The 17,740-nt window shown below is 32.1% G+C and overlaps 3 protein-coding genes across 5 annotated transcripts; 1 reads left to right on the plus strand and 2 right to left on the minus strand.

The window, feature by feature from the left end:
• Positions 1–3: 3 nt before the first annotated feature.
• MUM2 (Glycosyl hydrolase family 35 protein) lies at positions 4–5,361 on the minus strand. 3 transcript variants are annotated; one of them, XM_022044737.2, is made up of 18 exons: positions 4,947–5,350; positions 3,813–3,908; positions 3,590–3,702; positions 3,421–3,487; positions 3,249–3,341; positions 3,022–3,165; positions 2,848–2,942; positions 2,643–2,748; positions 2,469–2,553; positions 1,841–1,959; positions 1,583–1,747; positions 1,295–1,479; positions 1,132–1,223; positions 912–1,021; positions 729–839; positions 534–644; positions 275–420; positions 4–170 (listed from the first exon to the last, which is right to left on the minus strand). In XM_022044737.2, exons 1-18 carry the CDS (start codon positions 5,103–5,105, stop codon positions 26–28), a joined length of 2,142 nt encoding a protein of 713 aa, XP_021900429.2. In that variant the 5' UTR covers positions 5,106–5,350; the 3' UTR covers positions 4–25. The 3 variants fall into 3 exon arrangements, with proteins under 3 accessions (XP_021900429.2, XP_088079235.1, XP_021900430.2); XM_088223109.1 differs by lacking the exon at positions 3,249–3,341 and having other exon boundaries at positions 4,947–5,355; XM_022044738.2 differs by lacking the exons at positions 912–1,021; positions 1,295–1,479; positions 1,583–1,747; positions 1,841–1,959 and having other exon boundaries at positions 4,947–5,361.
• A 7,216-nt stretch (positions 5,362–12,577) lies between these two features.
• LOC110816473 (NAC domain-containing protein 2-like) lies at positions 12,578–14,511 on the plus strand. The gene is made up of 3 exons (XM_022044683.2): positions 12,578–12,836; positions 13,107–13,381; positions 13,479–14,511. The coding sequence occupies exons 1-3, from the start codon at positions 12,674–12,676 to the stop codon at positions 13,869–13,871; spliced, it is 831 nt and encodes a 276-aa protein (XP_021900375.2). The 5' UTR covers positions 12,578–12,673; the 3' UTR covers positions 13,872–14,511.
• On the minus strand, positions 14,465–17,451 carry LOC110816472 (Eukaryotic aspartyl protease family protein). The gene is made up of 8 exons (XM_022044682.2): positions 16,951–17,451; positions 16,601–16,718; positions 16,052–16,275; positions 15,634–15,858; positions 15,353–15,491; positions 15,014–15,214; positions 14,843–14,915; positions 14,465–14,751 (listed from the first exon to the last, which is right to left on the minus strand). Exons 1-8 carry the CDS (start codon positions 17,133–17,135, stop codon positions 14,642–14,644), a joined length of 1,275 nt encoding a protein of 424 aa, XP_021900374.1. The 5' UTR covers positions 17,136–17,451; the 3' UTR covers positions 14,465–14,641.
• Positions 17,452–17,740: the final 289 nt, after the last annotated feature.

A 17,740-nucleotide genomic window follows, 5' to 3' on the forward strand; every position in this document is an offset into this window, starting at 1 on the left:
AAATGAATGAACTTAGCTCAATATATTAGGATTTATATAAAGATACATGTCCTGTTGAGTCAATTACTGAAATTGTGTTCAAAGTAATTTGCAGAGGATCTCCACCAGATTCTTCAAATAGAACCAACAGATTGTTGGAGACATTAAGAAATGATCGAGGTATATGATATCTGTCACATTTATGTCTTTAATTAGAAGAACAAAAATGTTAATAATTAAGTATACGTACATATATGTATATATATATATATATTTATACATGTGTGTAGCTTACAGTGTCTGGGAAGGGAGTCCTTTAGGGGTATGAAATGAAACCCAATAGCGACCGATGCTCTGTCCATTCACCCATGCTTCTCCTTTCCCCATGCTGCTAAGATTTAAGGCAACTGGATTTTCCCCCATTGGTGCATCAAACGCCGTCTGTAATTTACATGTTCTTACATTTCTTTTACTGTATAAAAAATTACTGTGAAGTAATTTGTTCTAATACATAAATTACTGAGGTTAAAACCATTAATCTAAAATGTATTTACCTTGTACCAAGTAAGAGATTGATCGTTGAAAAGAGTAATGTTACTGCTCCAATTTACATTACCCAAATTTTCCTCTTCGTATATTCCTAATTTCTCCCCTCGCAAACCCACCTGTTATTATATTTATTATCATTATTACAATAATTATTATTAATTAACATATTTAGTTAATTAATTTTGTTAATTATGATATACCTCATATCCCCATTCATAGTTTTCAAAATCATACGCTGTGGTTTCGTCCGAACACTGAATTCGTACTTCGGTTAATCCGGCATATCTTCTTTCGAGAAAAGACCCGGAATCCTGTTAATAAAAATTTTTAAATTAAATTTTAATTTTACAAAATTTAAAATCTTTATTTAAAAAATTAATTACCGGTAATCCAACCATAACACTAAGTATCGAAATATTATTAATTCCATTGTTCAGCGTAATTGAATTATCGATTGTAAATCCCTTCGAATTATGACTTCCATGTCCACCCCCTACAATAATAATCAATCACAGATTTTGAATAATTAACTTGTTAATTAAATTTCTATATTTAATTAATTATTACATAATAGTAGAAAATAATAAATTTAATTAAAATTACCTGCATAATTATCGTTAACGAAGGCATGTCCAACATGTCCGAGAGATTGAACGTGAAGTTGGGCATTAGAACACGAAGTATTGGATTGAAAGCTGTAATCATAAATAAACTCGTTAATTAACTATCATTAGTAAAAAAATTAATTAATTAATACAATCAATACCTAAAAGTATACCAAAGATAATCAGATTTATCTTTAGTTGTATTCATGTGTTCTAATAACTTATTTGCTCGTAGCGAAGAATTTAAATAATTTAGAACTAAGTCTCTGTACGCTTCCCATTTATCTTCTGCTTCAAAATTTATCTCGGGCGTTGTAATTCTCGTATTCTTCTTTTCCGTACTTACCTATAGTTACATTTCAAAATTTATACATTTAAATAATTAGATATAACTTAATAACCCATTGTATATGTGCATGTAAATAAATAATTGAAGTTAAATAACTTACTTTAGCAGTGTTGAAAATTAAATTTCTGCAATCTGATAAAATACTTATTGATCTTGGAAGCAACTTAAACCATGTGTCTCGAAATTTAGTGGTAAATGTGCGTGTAGGATCGTAGTTTACTAGAAATGCAACACATGCTCCACTTGGTTCTTCAAAAACATAGGCCTAATAAACATATCATACTTGAATTTATACAAGAATATATATATATATATATATATATAAGAAAATATATACAACATATTTATATATATTTACCTCTTGAAGTTTGCCGAGTGAGAAATTGGTCGGGACACCTTGTAGCAAAGGTGTGGAACAAAGTTTAATTGCAGCATGTAATTCCTTCATATGACCCCATTTAGGTTGTCTAATTAAACCTATATATATACATATATATATATATCCATATTAAACATGGCTAGTGTAACAAGTATATGAGTAGGGTTTATATATTGTTTTTAAATATTTGAATTGATATCTAAACATTAATTTTTTTTTTTTTTTCATTCGATACTTCTTTTTTCAAAATATATTTGCACGAATTCATATCCGTTAAATATCAATAATATTATTGGCAGAGTTGGGTATACGACAGTACCTAAAATACGTGATTGTTTTATTTGTTGTTAGATAAATTTTATATCATATATCATGTGTCGTGTTTTCTAAATTTAGAAGATCAGTTGATCGGTTTAAGATGAATTCATATTAGTTCTTTTATTATATTTTTATATACTGATTCATACAGTTTAGATTTATTCAATTAAAACAATCACGTGGTCAACTTCACTAACCGTATTATATCATTTAACGAATAAAAATTAATACAAATATTTTTTTTAAAAAAAATAAAATGAATGAATGAGAAGATAAAAAGATTAATTACCGTATTCGTCTAAAGGGGCTTGATCGTAATAACTTGTTATAACGTAAGCGGCTCCACTTCTTCCAAAATTGGTACCACCGTGGTACTAAAATTCAATAAACGAGAAATTAAATTGTAATTAATAGTCAAATAATTAATTTTCAAAGAGTTAATTTGAATTAGAAGGAACAATACCATGTAATAATTTACAAAGCTTCCATTCTTTGCTATGAAGAGTGCTACATGAAATGCAATATCTTCGGCAGATCTCATGTACGGTTCTCCACCATATACTTGATAACTTTACCAAATCAAATATATATATATATATGTATATATAATCATTAAAACATAGATTTTGAATTAATAATAATGTAAATATAAATTCAGAAAAACATACAAAGAGGTCCAATTCTCTGTCCAAATTTTAGGTTTATTGGGTGAATTTGGGCCAGGAAATGTTTCCCCACATCTCATCCCGTTACATGTATTAATCTGCACATAATTAATTTAAATTTTTATGATTAAAAAGTTAATTGTAATTAATTAACTTTAATTAATCAAAAATAATTACCACCGGGTCAGGAGCATCCGGTTGTTTGCACATCACCCAGGGGACACCGGTCTGGAGATCAACCGCCATTTTAGCGGCCCAACGAACGTAAACCGGTCCTTTCTCGTGAAACGCCGGCTCCACGTTTCCATATTCGTTCTCAATCTATTTTATTTTTAAAAATTAAAAAATATTATTATTTTGTAAAATTAAAATAATTTAATTAATAAATAGAGATTAATTAGTACCTGGGAGAGTATGATTGGACCACCTCGAGAAGCATACAACTTCTCTGACTTCATCAGATTTACTATTTTCGTCGTAAAATTTTGCATGTAAAACTGTTGAAATTAAAAATTATTAATTACATACGTGTGTGTGTGTGTACGTATATGTGTACGTACATGAATAAGAGATCACCTTGAAAGGTTCGTTGTCTGTTCGATAAACGACGCCGGGAACATCATGCAACCAAAAGGGTAACCCCCTGCGTGCACCTCAAAGTTAATTATATATGTATATGTGTGTATACACATATGTATATATATATATATATATATGTATGTATATGTATTTAGAGATTACGAACCCATAAGTCCATTCACTTTCGATGAAGGGTCCAATTCTGAGGAAAGCATAAAGGCCTTGTGCTTGGATTTCCTTGATGAATCTCACCAAGTCATTTCGTCCGCTAAAATCATACTGTAAAAAATTCACATTCAGTATATATATAGATGTATATGTGTGTGTGTGTGTGTGTATATTATTGAAACCCATATATGTATATGTATATGTATATGTATATATATTACTTGAAGAGGTTGAGGCTCGTGAAGATTCCAAAAGACGTAAGTTTCAATCACATCTACTCCTCCTTCCTTTGCTTTGCTTATCAAGGACGGCCACATCTGCAACAATTTTTTTTTTTTCTTCTATTAATTTTAGTTTAAAATTAATATTAATATTAAAGTTTAAAATAAACAACGAATTATAAATTAAAATCATTTAAAAAATATGTAATTAACGAAATTAATAATAATTTATTAAGGATTAATTTATGATTATAATTAACAAAATGCAGGCCCAGAAAACATGATTTTCTGTTGAAGACAGAAATTAAGGAAGAAAGTCTTAAAATCAGACGGAAAAAATAAGGAAACTTTTTGTCTCACGCGCAACGCGATGCCGATTCGAGTTTTTGAAATATACATACATACATACATACATATATATATTTATTACAAATATGTTATAATTTATATGTATATATGTAATTGTCGAATAAATTTTTAAAATTTCTTTGTAAGTAAAAAAATAAAAAATAAAGAAGAATCTCAAATGGCAAACTTATATTTATGGTAATTAATCTCCTAATCAAGTAATTAATATGATAAATATAACCATTTCAAAATATAAAATTTGCATAGATAATGACCAATAATATCATAATCTACTACTAGTAAAAATATAGAGAAAATGCAATTCGATTTAATTAAGAAAAATATAAATGGGTGTAAGTAATAAATGGGTGTGGAAATTAATATATGTATACATGATCATTGTTGGAAGCAACATAGTATATAGCACATATATATATATATATGTAATGAATTAAGAAACGATGATACTTGAAATATATGAATTGAATTACTTTTTATGTCGATGAAAATTAAGGGTTCGAGATGAAGAATATGTAAGGTAATTAATATATATATATATATATGTGTATATGTGATCGTTGTTGGGGGGCAGCATAGTATATAATGTATACATAACATATAGAGGAACAATATATATACATATACATATATATAAAGAAAATTTGATAATTAAAGAATAAGATCAAGAACTCGATTGTTCTTGTGTTGATGAAAAACCTAAGGAACCGAGATGAAGATTAATCTGTAATTAAATTAATTAAGCGTGATTAATTAACGAAGACTTACATCAGGAGTGCTGCGAGGATAATGAATAGAAGCTGAGAAGAAAATTTGGCGGTGACCATCCACCATGAGAGACCTTCCATCATACGTTACATCTCCTCCTCTCCCAATTCCCACCGCCGCTCCAAACACCCACAATATCATCACCCACATAATTCCCATCTTATTACAAACACCACTTCTATCTCCTATATATATATATATGTATATACACGCACCTATCTATACGTATACACAGATATGTATGAGTGTGGTTATGAATGAGCTGGCCAAGGGCTGGTAAGTGTGGGCTACCCTACACTATGTATGTCTATATATGTATATATAATAGAGAGAGAGAGAGAGAGATAAGAGTATAAAATCACTTTCTCATTCTCTTTAAAGACATGTAATCCTCTTTAAATGAATTTTCTTGATCTTTAATTTTTGTTTTCTTGGAGATGATTAGTTGTCGATGATCAATCGAGATAAGTTCAAATTATATACGTTAAAAGATATGGGTTTTACTCATATACAATGTGTTTCTCGTTATAGAACATTAATAATTTATGTATACGTATATATCTATATATAATATGTGTATAAGTAGAGTGTAAAGTGAGAAAAAACAAGTGTACAAGAAATCGAAAATCCCAAATCCGAAATTGTAAAGCAAGTCAAGTCGCTGTTGACGTGGCTGTCTTCGTAAGGCTTCTTTTATTTTATTTTCTTACTCTAAATAAAACGTTTTAAAATCATAATATTTCTATAAACTATATAAAAGTGTTTAATATATTCCCTCTAAATGTGACAAAATTTTTTCGCTTCCGTTTGAGTTTCTCTAATGTTATTCTAATGTGTTGATGTAACATATGACGTGTCAAATCATGTGTATATTAATTTTAAATTTATTAACACGGTGTCTATGTTAATATACATGTAGAACTCACGTTAGTATTTTAAGATAATAATAATATTGAAATAATTTTAATTCTAATTCTTCTTTTTTTATTATTGTAAATGATGCATCAAAGTACAACAACTCCATTTCGAGTACTCAGAATGGATTACTTCAAATTTATTAGTGAACCTATTCTCTAATCCACCACCCTCAAGCTTCTCAATCCCCTTTCTAGTAGTTAAACCATTTTTAACGAATTCTAAAAATACAAATCTAAGATGTAATTATTTATATCCATGACATATGGCTTCCCACCAATATCCATTCTCAACTTTGTCTTATACATATTTTCTTTGAACAGTTCCTACAGTCTCACCATACGGTACTTCTAATAAAATTGAACCACCTCCACTAGCAAGTCAAGTTTGTTTCTGCCTAATTTAGAAACTAGTTTGGTCTCCTCCGTGACTATAATAAATTTATTAGCAACAACCTCTACAATCTTTTTTACGGGGAAGAGCACTACCACTACTCTTGACAAGTTCAATATTAGTATCCACCTTGTCGACGTTGTAGATTGTGTATGGTCGATATGAGAATGTCGGTCAAGGACACAAAGGGAGTTATAAGAGAATGAACACGCTTTTTAATCCCTTTCAAGATTCGGATAAATACTATGTCAGAGAGCTCATCAGCAGAGAGAAGACTACTAATCTTGTCGATGATGAATGTGGCACTAGAGTTGGCAGTTAGACCGAGCACCATTCCAAATTTGACAGACTCCATGGCTTTATCGACGATGAGCATCTTAAGGTCATTTGAGAGTTGGCTTTGATTAAAATAGGCTTATAAAGGTGGGTGGTGGGAAAAGGACAAAGGTTACAATGGAGGAGGAAGCATTATAATGGAGGATAAAACAAAAAGGGAGAGAGGAGGGATAAGGAAGCCATTGTTAGGTTAGGACACAAACAATATTGAAAAGGAAGAGATAAAAATGCATGATATGAGTTGGGTCTGGTAAAAAAAGTTAAAAGGTTTATTGATATGGCATCCACGTGAACGTCTATGTAGATGCCACATCAACAAATTTGAAATAGATATGACGTGATTTATCTAAATTATTTACTAAGTTAGCAAGATTAGAAGTTGTCAGAGATAATTAACTGATAGAGAAAATTTTATAATTTTTTTTAAAAGTTTAGAGAGAATTTTAAACAAAAAAATACTTTAGAGAGAATGTAAAAATTCAACTAATTGGAATTTCGAGCGAATAACTCAATAATAGTAAAGTGAAAAATACTAAAATTTATTATTTAACGGAAGCAATTGAAGTTAGAAAGTTACATTCTTTGCATGTTTATGTAAAATACATAAATAGAGGCTATGAGAATACTTTTGAAACTTAAACAGAAAAAAAAAAATTAAAAATAAATATGGTTAATCTCTACTTGAAATTGACGAAGCATAAAAGATAATTCTTTAATTGGTCTCTTGCTATTAAAGATCCAGATTTTGGTCGTCCTGATCTGAAATGGTTAATAAATAATGAGTGAACTACATTAACTCAATAAAAATATCAACGTCTTACCACTTATATGAAAAGTAGAAGGTTTGTAAAAAATATAAAATAACCAATTGAGTCCACTATCACTAAAACTCAAATGCTATTGTATTTATTATTCGTTTCATTGAAAATGTTAGTATTTTCTTGACTAACCTGTAACTTCTCAATTATCATTCATTAAGATAAAAATCAGAATAATAATATAATTTCAATAGACTTATAACGTTTGACTCTTCACCTCCTTCCCAAGTCGAATTTCTTACCATGTTCATCTTTACTCTATCATTTTACCTTTTCCTACCGATGTTGCTGGGAGTCCATAGAAATTCTAATTACACGTAGATACGAACATTTTCTTTATAAACAAACAGTCGTCCTTATATCCCATCCTGTAATGGGTGCTATAATAAACAACCGTCTCAATATCTCGCTCGGTATGAGCGACACTATAAACTCTTAATCTTTTCTGGTATGAGACTTCTTAGCCCTGTATGACTGAGGAAAATGTTCACAGTAGGATTCACCATATGCATTAAGTCTATACACTCTTTCTCATGACACCCGATAAGCTATTTTCATTCAATATCATTAGTTCATGCATATTATTTCTTTTATTTACTATTCAGTCTCAAATGATATGTATGCTCGTATCTCCAAGCAAGACAAAGATATGAAATTTATATTTCAAAATACGATAATGAAATAAATATACATTATGCTAACCGAAACATATTATGCGCAAAATAGAACAACGAAAAACATAGATTAAGGCAAATAAATTGTAGTAATTTAAAACAGAATAAAGTAAAAAAAATAAGCACAATAAAACGACTGAAGAAATAATTAACACAATTAAATAAATATAGACTGATTAGTTATTAACTTAATCGACAACTTGTACTTAATTAATCAAGGAATTGTCAATTATCTAAAATTTTCGTTTATTATTAATTTAACTTTAATTTCACCATAACAGAAAAAATGGGTGAGGAATTTTTACTCTGCATCGGTGTTTAGAACACTGTTTTCTTCATTACGGTTCTCGACGATTTTCAGATCTTAAATTTCTTAAATTTTTATGATAATATTGAAACGTACGTTAAAATAGCGTAAAAATATGCAAGGAACGATGAAAAAAGGGCAAAAATCTCACTGGGAGTTGGGTTGGGGTTCTGGCGCGGCTGCGCTACCATCCTCCGTCACCTGATCCTCCTTCTCTGGTGGCTCTTTCTCTCGGTTAGATTATTTTTAATTGGTTCTTGGTGAAAATCTGCTTAAATCGTAGTTAGGGGGTGTTTCTCGTCAAAAGGAGGAAAAAATATATGCTTACCAGCAATTTCGGTCCTCTGGTGCAGTGACTTAGCCGAGCTCTATCGTTCCTTCCTCGCGATTTGTGGCTTCTCTAGGACACTCTACATCAAAAACACGTTAGGCGGCTAAGGGTGGAGAAACGGAAAGAACGGGAAGAAATTTCGACTTACTGGAGTGTTTTTTGTGTTCCGACACAGTGGCATTAACGTTCCTCCAGTGCTGAGTCTCCTTTCGGATGCTTTTCTTCTTCTTCTCCAGCGAGGCGTGTCGGCTAGAGTTTAAAGAGTCGGGTAAAAAGGTTTAAATATCTCACATCTCCTAATCCTGACTGTCCGTGTGGGTCGACGTGGAGCATTAGGAGCCGTTTAATCCCACTTATTTAGGAAACGAATCTGAACCGTTTGATTGAAGACATGCGGACCATTCGATCAAGCTTGTTCGAAGAATTGATCTGGGTTATTCGTGCACACAGGAGTGCCCCCGAGCCGTTCGATCGACCTGGCATGCAGATTGCTTGCGTAGAACCCGTGACAGGGTGATCCGCGCGGCGATTCGTTGTGCCGATGACTGGGCATACACGTGGTCTGTATTTTCTTTTTTTTTTTTTTTTTGCGATTCGGTCCTTGTTTTCAAATTTTTCTTTCAAACATACTCTTTTTATTTATAGTTAGGTTATTTATGTTTCAAAAATAATAATAATTAAAATTAAAACTTGTGTATTTATTATTATTTAAAAAAGAATTAAAATTCATCATTCTGAGCTTAATTCTCGGACTCGAAGTGTTACAGAGAACTTTGAAAATTTTATATTTTTTTAAAGAATAGTAGAATATTTAACCATTTTAAAAATATAAATAACCTAACAACATATGTCAAAAAAATAATAAATACATTTCAAATCTTATTTTTAATTTTTTAAATATTACAAACCAAAACCAATTCCCAACCCAATCAATATAAATTAATTAAAATACATTCGGAAACAAAAAGTAAAGTAAAGTAAACCAGACTAGCAGTCAAATACATACCCACAAAACCATTTTTCTCATAAAAAATCCAAAAATCTTTTCAAATCAATATTCAAATAACTTCTTTGAACAATAAAATATTAAAAAATTAAAAAGATTACATTAATATGTAAATTATTATTTTTAAAATTATTTTAAATTATCATAATCTTCTGATTATTTTTTTTTTATTAAAAAAAATAATATTTTTATTATCATAAATTAGAATTATATCAGTCGCTATATAATATTATATTTTAAATTAATTTTATTTTAAAAACAAAGAAAAATTTAATACGGATAAGGGTTTGCCAAATTTAAAATTATTATAATATTATTTTAATTCTTAATTCCAAATGATATGATGCATAATCAATTACATTAGCGTCCACGTGAAGCTTTTTTGTAGTGGCCCATTTGGACCCAAGAATTAGAATATGCTACTCGATTCGGTATTGGACCACCTTGACCGATTGATAATTTGTGAAATTAATTACGTCATAATAACTACTAATTCTTCTATTAAATAAATATTTTGTTTCAAGTTTTTGTGCGACAAAACTAAATTAATTCCCACCTAACCAACCCATTCCTTGATGTACAAGAAAAGCTTCAAACTCTGACCTTATCCTTATTTTGCAATAATATTTTTATTCTTTTATTAAATATGGGTTTTAGTTCTAAGTATAAATTTTACGTATTAATTACCAATTAGTATTTTTTAAAACGTTTCAGTAAGAAAAGAGTGAAATTTTATATATTTTTTTTAAAATAAAATTGTAGTTAAAGTCCAATTATATATTTCATATATATTATTATGTTATTATTAGTATATAAAAGATACTTAATTATCAAAATATATTAATTTTTATTTAAAATAATACGTAATTAATTAATTAATTTTTTTTTTGAAGTGAGGAAATGATAAAAAGAAAATACAAAAGCCGACATGTTAAAAAAAGAAAAAAAAAAAAAAGTCAAAGTCGGCAACTCAACTGTACTAAATGATGAAGAAGCTTCCCGGAACCAAAACGACACCGATTCATTTCACCAGGACATACAACAAAAATATATATCCCTATAGTTGACAGCGACCTGTTTTTGTACCAGTTGTCTTCTGGTTTTTAAAAAGTGAAATTTAAAGAAACGGCGGCTTTTGATTTTTCCAGTTTATCGCTCGCTCTCATTATGTTTGTTTCTTATACGTATAGATTGTATGTATAGGTGTACGTATACAGCCTTAATTACAAGAGTCAAATCCAATTAGCCACCAAACCCATTTTCATTTTTACGAGTCCATGGTAATATTAACACACCCATTTGCCCACTTTGGAATTATTTTTAATCATTAACCCAACTACTAAACATTAATTAATTAAGTAATTAATCAACTAATTAATTAATTATGATAAGTGAGAAGTGTCCAAGCAACTTACATATCGAACTGTAGTGAGTCAATAATTCACTGCTTTTTCAACGCTGATTCTAACCATTTTCACTCTCTTTACTTTCACTGCAAAGTAAAATTTTAAATATATATATATGTATATTTGAGTTTGTAACAACTGAATGCAAACGTTGCATTAAATTGACACATTCAGCTGCATATGTATATATAGATATAAGTATATATATTTCACATGCACGTGTGGATTATATATGTGACTTCCAAGGTTGTAAACTTGTTCTAACTTGATATACAAATTTTGTCCCATACATACATACATATATATATATGTATATTAAGAGAAGTAATAATATTTTAATTATACATTCTGCAGCTCGAAAAAGTGGAAGCATTATCAGAATGTTGAATTGTCTCGCACGTGCACACACACACACATATATATATATATATGCACATATATTCTGAAGATTACATCAGTCTTTTTATTCTTAATTTATTTTTTTTTTCCACTTAAATTCTTTTTAAAATATTCATCCCAATGTATAATAATAATAATAATTTATTTTGCAAATAACTGTAATAAAAAAATGTACTGTTCTTAGTAAATCATTGTATATTATATATATATATATATATATTTTTTTTTTACTGAAAGGAATGTGGGACCCGCATATAGAAGACAAGTGGGGGGACAACTGTGGCCGACACAAAGATTCATTGGGGACTTTTCTGTTTCTTAATTTTGTTTTTTTTTTTTGTTTGTCGTTTTGAATTTTAAGGTAAATTAAGGAAATCCAACGGAGAGATGACGTTAGTTTCCGTTGAACATGACGTGTACATCAAATCCACCGTTGAAACGAGTTATGATCTTCTGCTCTCAATCTTATCCCTCGTTCGTACGCCCTCGAGTTACATTCCAAATCTTTTTCCTAAAAAAATTTATTAATGATTAATTATTAGCAAGTCTAATGATTAAGATCTAATTACTTGAATTAGAATTTTATTAAAAATATAAAATTTATTATTTTATAATTTAATATGCACATAATATTAATTTAATAAAATATAAAACAAAATATATATAGAGAGACACGTGGCAGAAAGTGGATGGATTCGAAACATAGGTGCAGAAGCAGAGAATTAAGTGGATGATGACTAAGAAGTCAATGGACGTGGCATTGACTGTCAACGAAGATTTTTAAAAGCGTCCAACTCGAGTGACGAAAGCAGTGACAGAATCACATTACCGCAATAAAAACAGTCGTCTACCGGCCATTAGAACGCCACGTGTCCCTCTCCACGGCGGCGTTCAACCTAGCAAGAAAAACGGCAGGCTTGAGCTTCTGTATCTTTTCACCCCACGTTTTTGGGACCACACACGCGCTGACAATACGTGCGGCCCACGTGTGTAAAATTCCTCTTGACAAACTTGCTATAAAACCCAGAAGACTCATTCAGCTTCATTGATAATTCGTCAACAAGAACCAGAAGCAAACCCTACCTACTCTCACCACCACCACCACCACCACACAGAGAAAGAAGAGATTTTGCAGAAGAGAAATGAAGGGAGGAGAGATTGAGTTACCTCCAGGTTTCAGATTTCACCCCACTGATGATGAATTGGTCAATCACTACCTTTGCAGGAAATGTGCAAACCAGCCTCTCGCAGTACCTATCATTGCCGAAATCGATCTCTACAAGTTCGATCCCTGGCAACTTCCAGGTATATATATATATATATATGTATGTATGTATGTATGGAGCTCTCAATATTTCTTTATTACCTTGGATTTAGAACACTTGGCAACTGGTTTTTGGTGTTTTAAATCCTTTCCTCTGTTTGTTGATCGAGCTCGATTTCACGGATTAGAGTTTTCAATTTTAATCAACGAAGCTTCCAATTGACAAAATCATCATAATTCTCTCTCTGTTTCTTATAATTACTGTACAGTGAATTGAGAATTTACATTAATGATGAATGATTTTGATTCAGGGGTTGCGCTGTACGGAGAAAAGGAGTGGTACTTCTTCTCGCCAAGAGACCGGAAATATCCGAACGGGAGTAGGCCGAACCGGGCGGCTGGAACCGGTTACTGGAAAGCAACAGGGGCGGATAAACCGATTGGGAAACCCAACACATTGGGCATCAAGAAGGCACTCGTCTTCTACGCGGGAAAGGCACCAAGAGGCATCAAAACCAATTGGATCATGCACGAGTATCGCCTCGCTAATGTTGATAGATCTGCTGGCAAAAGAAACAACTTGAGGGTACCTTCTTCTTCTTCTTCTTCTTCTTCTTCCCTCTGTGGTTTAATTTCCCAAAATTTGATGAGTTATAACATTGTTTTCCTGTTCTGTAATGCAGCTTGATGATTGGGTATTGTGTAGAATATACAACAAGAAAGGAAGAATAGAGAAGCACGATTCTTTAAGCTACCCAGAAGCGGTTGAGCAGAAGCCAAACATTCTGGGTTCAGTCCACAACATGGTCCGTCCAGTAGACCACATGGAAGCCTCTGATTCCATACCCAGGTTGCACACTGAGTCCAGCAGCTCGGACCAGGTGGTGTCTCCAGAGATGAGATGTGAGACAGAGGTTCAGAGCCATCCCAAATGGGAAGACTTGGGTTCATTGGATTTTCAATTCAATTACTTGGATGGGTTTCAAGATGACCCTTTTGGGAGTCAGGTCAACTTCCCTGTTGATCAAATATCCCCATTTCAGGACATGTTCATGCTCCTACACAAGCCATTTTAAAGCTCATTGCCCTTACTCACACGCCCCTAAAACATTAATATATATATATATATATAAAAAAAAAACATTTGGGTAGCTAGCCCATCACATTCTTATATATCTGAAGTATATAGACATATTGTAGAATCCATAGGAGATTCAATGGTCGGTGGGGAAGAACAAAGATTGTGTATCAGATGCGGACTGGTGTATGATAACATGGCTGCAGTTTGACTATAATTGGTTGACCTGAGCCGCTGGCGAAATCCGACGGTAGATGATGATGTTAATATGTGATGTAATGTTAGACTAGGGAATTCTTTAGTGGAAGAAAATTTTTTCATTTATACCACAAAAAGCATAATGCAAAAAGCAAAAGCTGAAGCTGGAATTCTCAGTCAAACTTTTTGTTTTTCCTTTCTGTAAATTGTGATGTGGATGGGGGGATTAACATGGACAGAGGTCAACGTCTGATTTAGATAGGATCACAGCATTAGATGAGGACTTTTTGTTAGTTCTCAAAGCGAATTAATTATGTATGTCAAATGTAAATTCTCTTAATTGTATGTAGCATTTGAGCAACACATTACAGTGGAAGAGGCAATTTTATGAACTAAACTAACAATTATACATCATGGACTAACATGTCCTGGATTATATACCTTATCAGTGTACATACAAATGATTATATTCTACAATTTTTACTCCTCCTGTGATAGTTTCTATGTGGATAGAGGTGATAACCCAAGTGCACAGTATAGAACAGTATAAATAACATCCTTTCATATTCATCAAATGTTGGTAGTTCTGGACTTAGGAATCTGATCACAGTTTGCTCCCACCCATCCGATTGCTTGCTTTTCATTGTCGTAAATCACCATCCTATCTTGCATCGATATATCTGTTGGAATAACAAAAACAAAATTTGTTTTTAACCCACAAAAGCTGCCAGTTTTCGTATTTAATCTCAGGGATACGGAGAACCTATTTACCTCCAATGAGGTTTATGTCTTGCAACCCAGCTTCAGTGCCATTCAGAATTCCCAAGCAAACATTTCCCTTCATCTGCAGCCATACATTATTACCACTCTTGATTCAACTAAGAAAATCTGATAACAAAAATGAGAAGCAACAAGTGTATATGTATTTAAGATGGTAGTTACTGATATTATGAGATAAGACTCGGGGTGTAATTCGAAATGAGTTTTGGATCTCCATCCCCTGCTGAAGCTTAGGGACAAAGACTTGAAGTATTTCTTGACTTCGCGTATATTTTTGAAAGGTTTACGCCCTTTCCAACAGAGTGGGAGGGTATCATCGTCCGGAGCTTCTTTTAAGGGCTTTCCAGTTAGTTCTCGCTTTATCTATACAAACAGAAAGAACAAATATAATTAACTGAGGTACAATGAATGAAATATTTAACTCCATGGTAATAATTCAATTATGTCTTCTTAGTTCAACACCAGAGATTGGAGGATTAAGTTAAATTGTTTCTTACTCACCAAATATGTTAAAGCTTCATATGCCTGCAAATTGAAATAAGAATAGGAGCTTCCACTGTCAAAAACTACGAGTAGATTTTTAATCCCAGTGGTTTTCCCACCAAAAGTGAGTTCAGCATCCCCAAGTGAATAATGTTGACTAGACATTAAGAGAAAAAGAAAAAAAGAAAAAAAGAAAATAGCAAGAGGCACATATTAGCCATAATGAAGAGAAGATCGTCATATAATTATAATGAAAAACAGTGGGAACTGAAGACAGAAAATGAGAAAGAATTTATTACGGATGGTTGCGAGACATGGATGTCCAAGTTACATGTCTAGAATCATAAAGATCATCTCCAAAGAAGAGATATCCTCCTTCTCGTCCGCTCAGACAGTGCCCGACAACATTCTTCACCAAACCCTGCCCATGAAGCTGTGAGAGGATGCTGGCTTTTCCTTTTCCCAGGCCAAGCACACCATCTAAGGGATGATGAGATGCACCAGGAAGTTGATCATACCCACATCTGTAAAACAAGGTTCAGGAACTTTTGTCTGAAAAACCTTCCACTTCTCACCTCAAAAATTTCATGTACCACAAATATGAAGTGCCAAAAAAAGCATAGCCATGGAAGTACAACAAGCTATAATATGTTTTCAGTTCAAAACACAATAGAAACTAAACCAAATTTACTTGAAGAAAACAGGCAGTAAACAAACCCAAGTGCTAAACGAGGTTTAATTCGTATTCCGTTTGAGTAGTTGAGTGCAAAGACATCTCTGAGGAGAACACCAAGGGATGATCCTCCATCTGCATACTCAACTTCATAATCACATTGCTCCGGGTCTTGACATTGATGATTACCCGGTGAGTGCAAGGCAATACAGAGAGGGTCATTAGAAGGTACAAGATCATTGCTTGGTCGGTACAGGGGATGAGGTGTCTGCAATAAGTAAGATCTATAAATTCCAGAGGATTCTTCAGAAATTAGTTTTAAGTAGAATGACTGCACACATGATTTCATAAAATGAAAATGTGGGATAGGGGAGAGGGGAAGTCAACTAAAATCCTAATTTGTCAAGACCATGTAAAGAGTTCCATTAGGAAAGATGATTTTAATTTTATTCCTTACCTTTTCCATTCACTGTTAAAAGACAAAATGGGAGCGCAAATCATTAAATTAAAGCAAAAAAAGAGAAGGGTATAATAATGGAGAAGAAAAAGATTATGTATGATTGTTGAAAAAGATATAAAGAGGGAATTTATACCTCGGTACAGGAGACACAGGGAGCATCACACTGCAACCATGTGAGATCACTACCAGTGTCAAGATCCAGAAAGTAGGGTTTTGGTGGGTGACCTATATACAGGGTGACATTATAGTACCTGTCCTCAACACCCAGGTAGAGAAGAGAAACAAAAAAAATTAGAATTGAATGACAACCCAGAATAAAACTGATCAGAATATGAGTTAATGTCATAAAAAATTGAAGTAATGGGTGATGGTTCATCTATACTTCTAAGAAATATGCAGGTGTATATGTTCGTCCTCTTGCGCATACACACATATACATACATACATATATATATATATATACACACACACATAAATACATACCCAGTTGGATAAACATTTCCGTGAACTGGGAATACAAGGGAGGAACCGGCTCTATTGAGCATCATAGACGACATCGTTTCGGTTGGTTGTGCTGATTTCCTCCACCATTTCCGATCAGAAGCTAAAGAGAAGCCCAGAAACAGTGATAGCATCAGGAAACCCAGCCAGCTCCTCCCATTTCTCATCTTTTTCTTTTAACTATTTTCTTTAATATTCTCAAAAAATAATTTAATTAATTTTACTGCACCGAGTGTTCGATAAAAAGACCAGAAAAATCCTTTTAAAAGAAAAGGGCAGAGCCAATTTACTGTTATTGGCTTTTTTGTGTATGAGCTAGACAAGTCAAAGTTCTTTAAGGGGTATTTAATTGAAGAAGATGAATGTATTTTTCTTGGAAATCAAGAAAATTTCTTCATGGGTATTGCTTGTGAGTCTGAATTTTGTTAATTACCTTGCTTTTTTATTAGGTTTTGAACTTCATAAGATTTCTTCTAATCATTGTACTGATTAGGTTCTGGATTCTTTTCCTTCCATTGAAAAACAGGAGGATTGTAATGGTGGGTTTGGGAAAAGATTCAAGATTATTAATTTCCTCTCTATTTTTTTTTTGTGGGTCATAAAATTGAATCAAAAGCTAACTATTTCATAATTCCTATAATTAATAAAACAATGACAAAAGTCAACAATTTCTTTTAGCAGTAGTTTCTAAGAACCTTCCTTGAACACAAAAAACAACAATCTCCTTACTAAACAAACAAATTGATGCAGACAAAAAAAAAACAAAAATCCA

This window comes from Carica papaya, chromosome 6 (assembly GCF_054855325.1).
Source record: "Carica papaya isolate Zhongbai chromosome 6, ASM5485532v1, whole genome shotgun sequence".
Taxonomy (NCBI): Eukaryota; Viridiplantae; Streptophyta; class Magnoliopsida; order Brassicales; family Caricaceae; genus Carica; species Carica papaya.

Bases quoted from the DNA above. Each gene is read 5' to 3' on its own strand.
- MUM2 (XM_022044737.2), bottom strand. From the start codon at position 5,105: ATGGGAATTATGTGGGTGATGATATTGTGGGTGTTTGGAGCGGCGGTG. The intron at 3,703-3,812 runs GTAATATATATA...AATTTTTTACAG, and splicing joins ACGAGCCTCAACCTCTTCAA to TATGATTTTAGCGGACGAAA. The intron at 840-911 runs GTAATTAATTTT...TTTTATTAACAG, and splicing joins GTGTTATGGTTGGATTACCG to GATTCCGGGTCTTTTCTCGA.
- LOC110816473 (XM_022044683.2), top strand. From the start codon at position 12,674: ATGAAGGGAGGAGAGATTGAGTTACCTCCAGGTTTCAGATTTCACCCC. The intron at 12,837-13,106 runs GTATATATATAT...ATTTTGATTCAG, and splicing joins CGATCCCTGGCAACTTCCAG to GGGTTGCGCTGTACGGAGAA. The intron at 13,382-13,478 runs GTACCTTCTTCT...TCTGTAATGCAG, and splicing joins GCAAAAGAAACAACTTGAGG to CTTGATGATTGGGTATTGTG.
- LOC110816472 (XM_022044682.2), bottom strand. From the start codon at position 17,135: ATGAGAAATGGGAGGAGCTGGCTGGGTTTCCTGATGCTATCACTGTTT. The intron at 16,276-16,600 runs GTATAAATTCCC...TACTTATTGCAG, and splicing joins CCTGTGTCTCCTGTACCGAG to ACACCTCATCCCCTGTACCG. The intron at 15,215-15,352 runs GTGAGTAAGAAA...CTGTTTGTATAG, and splicing joins ATGAAGCTTTAACATATTTG to ATAAAGCGAGAACTAACTGG.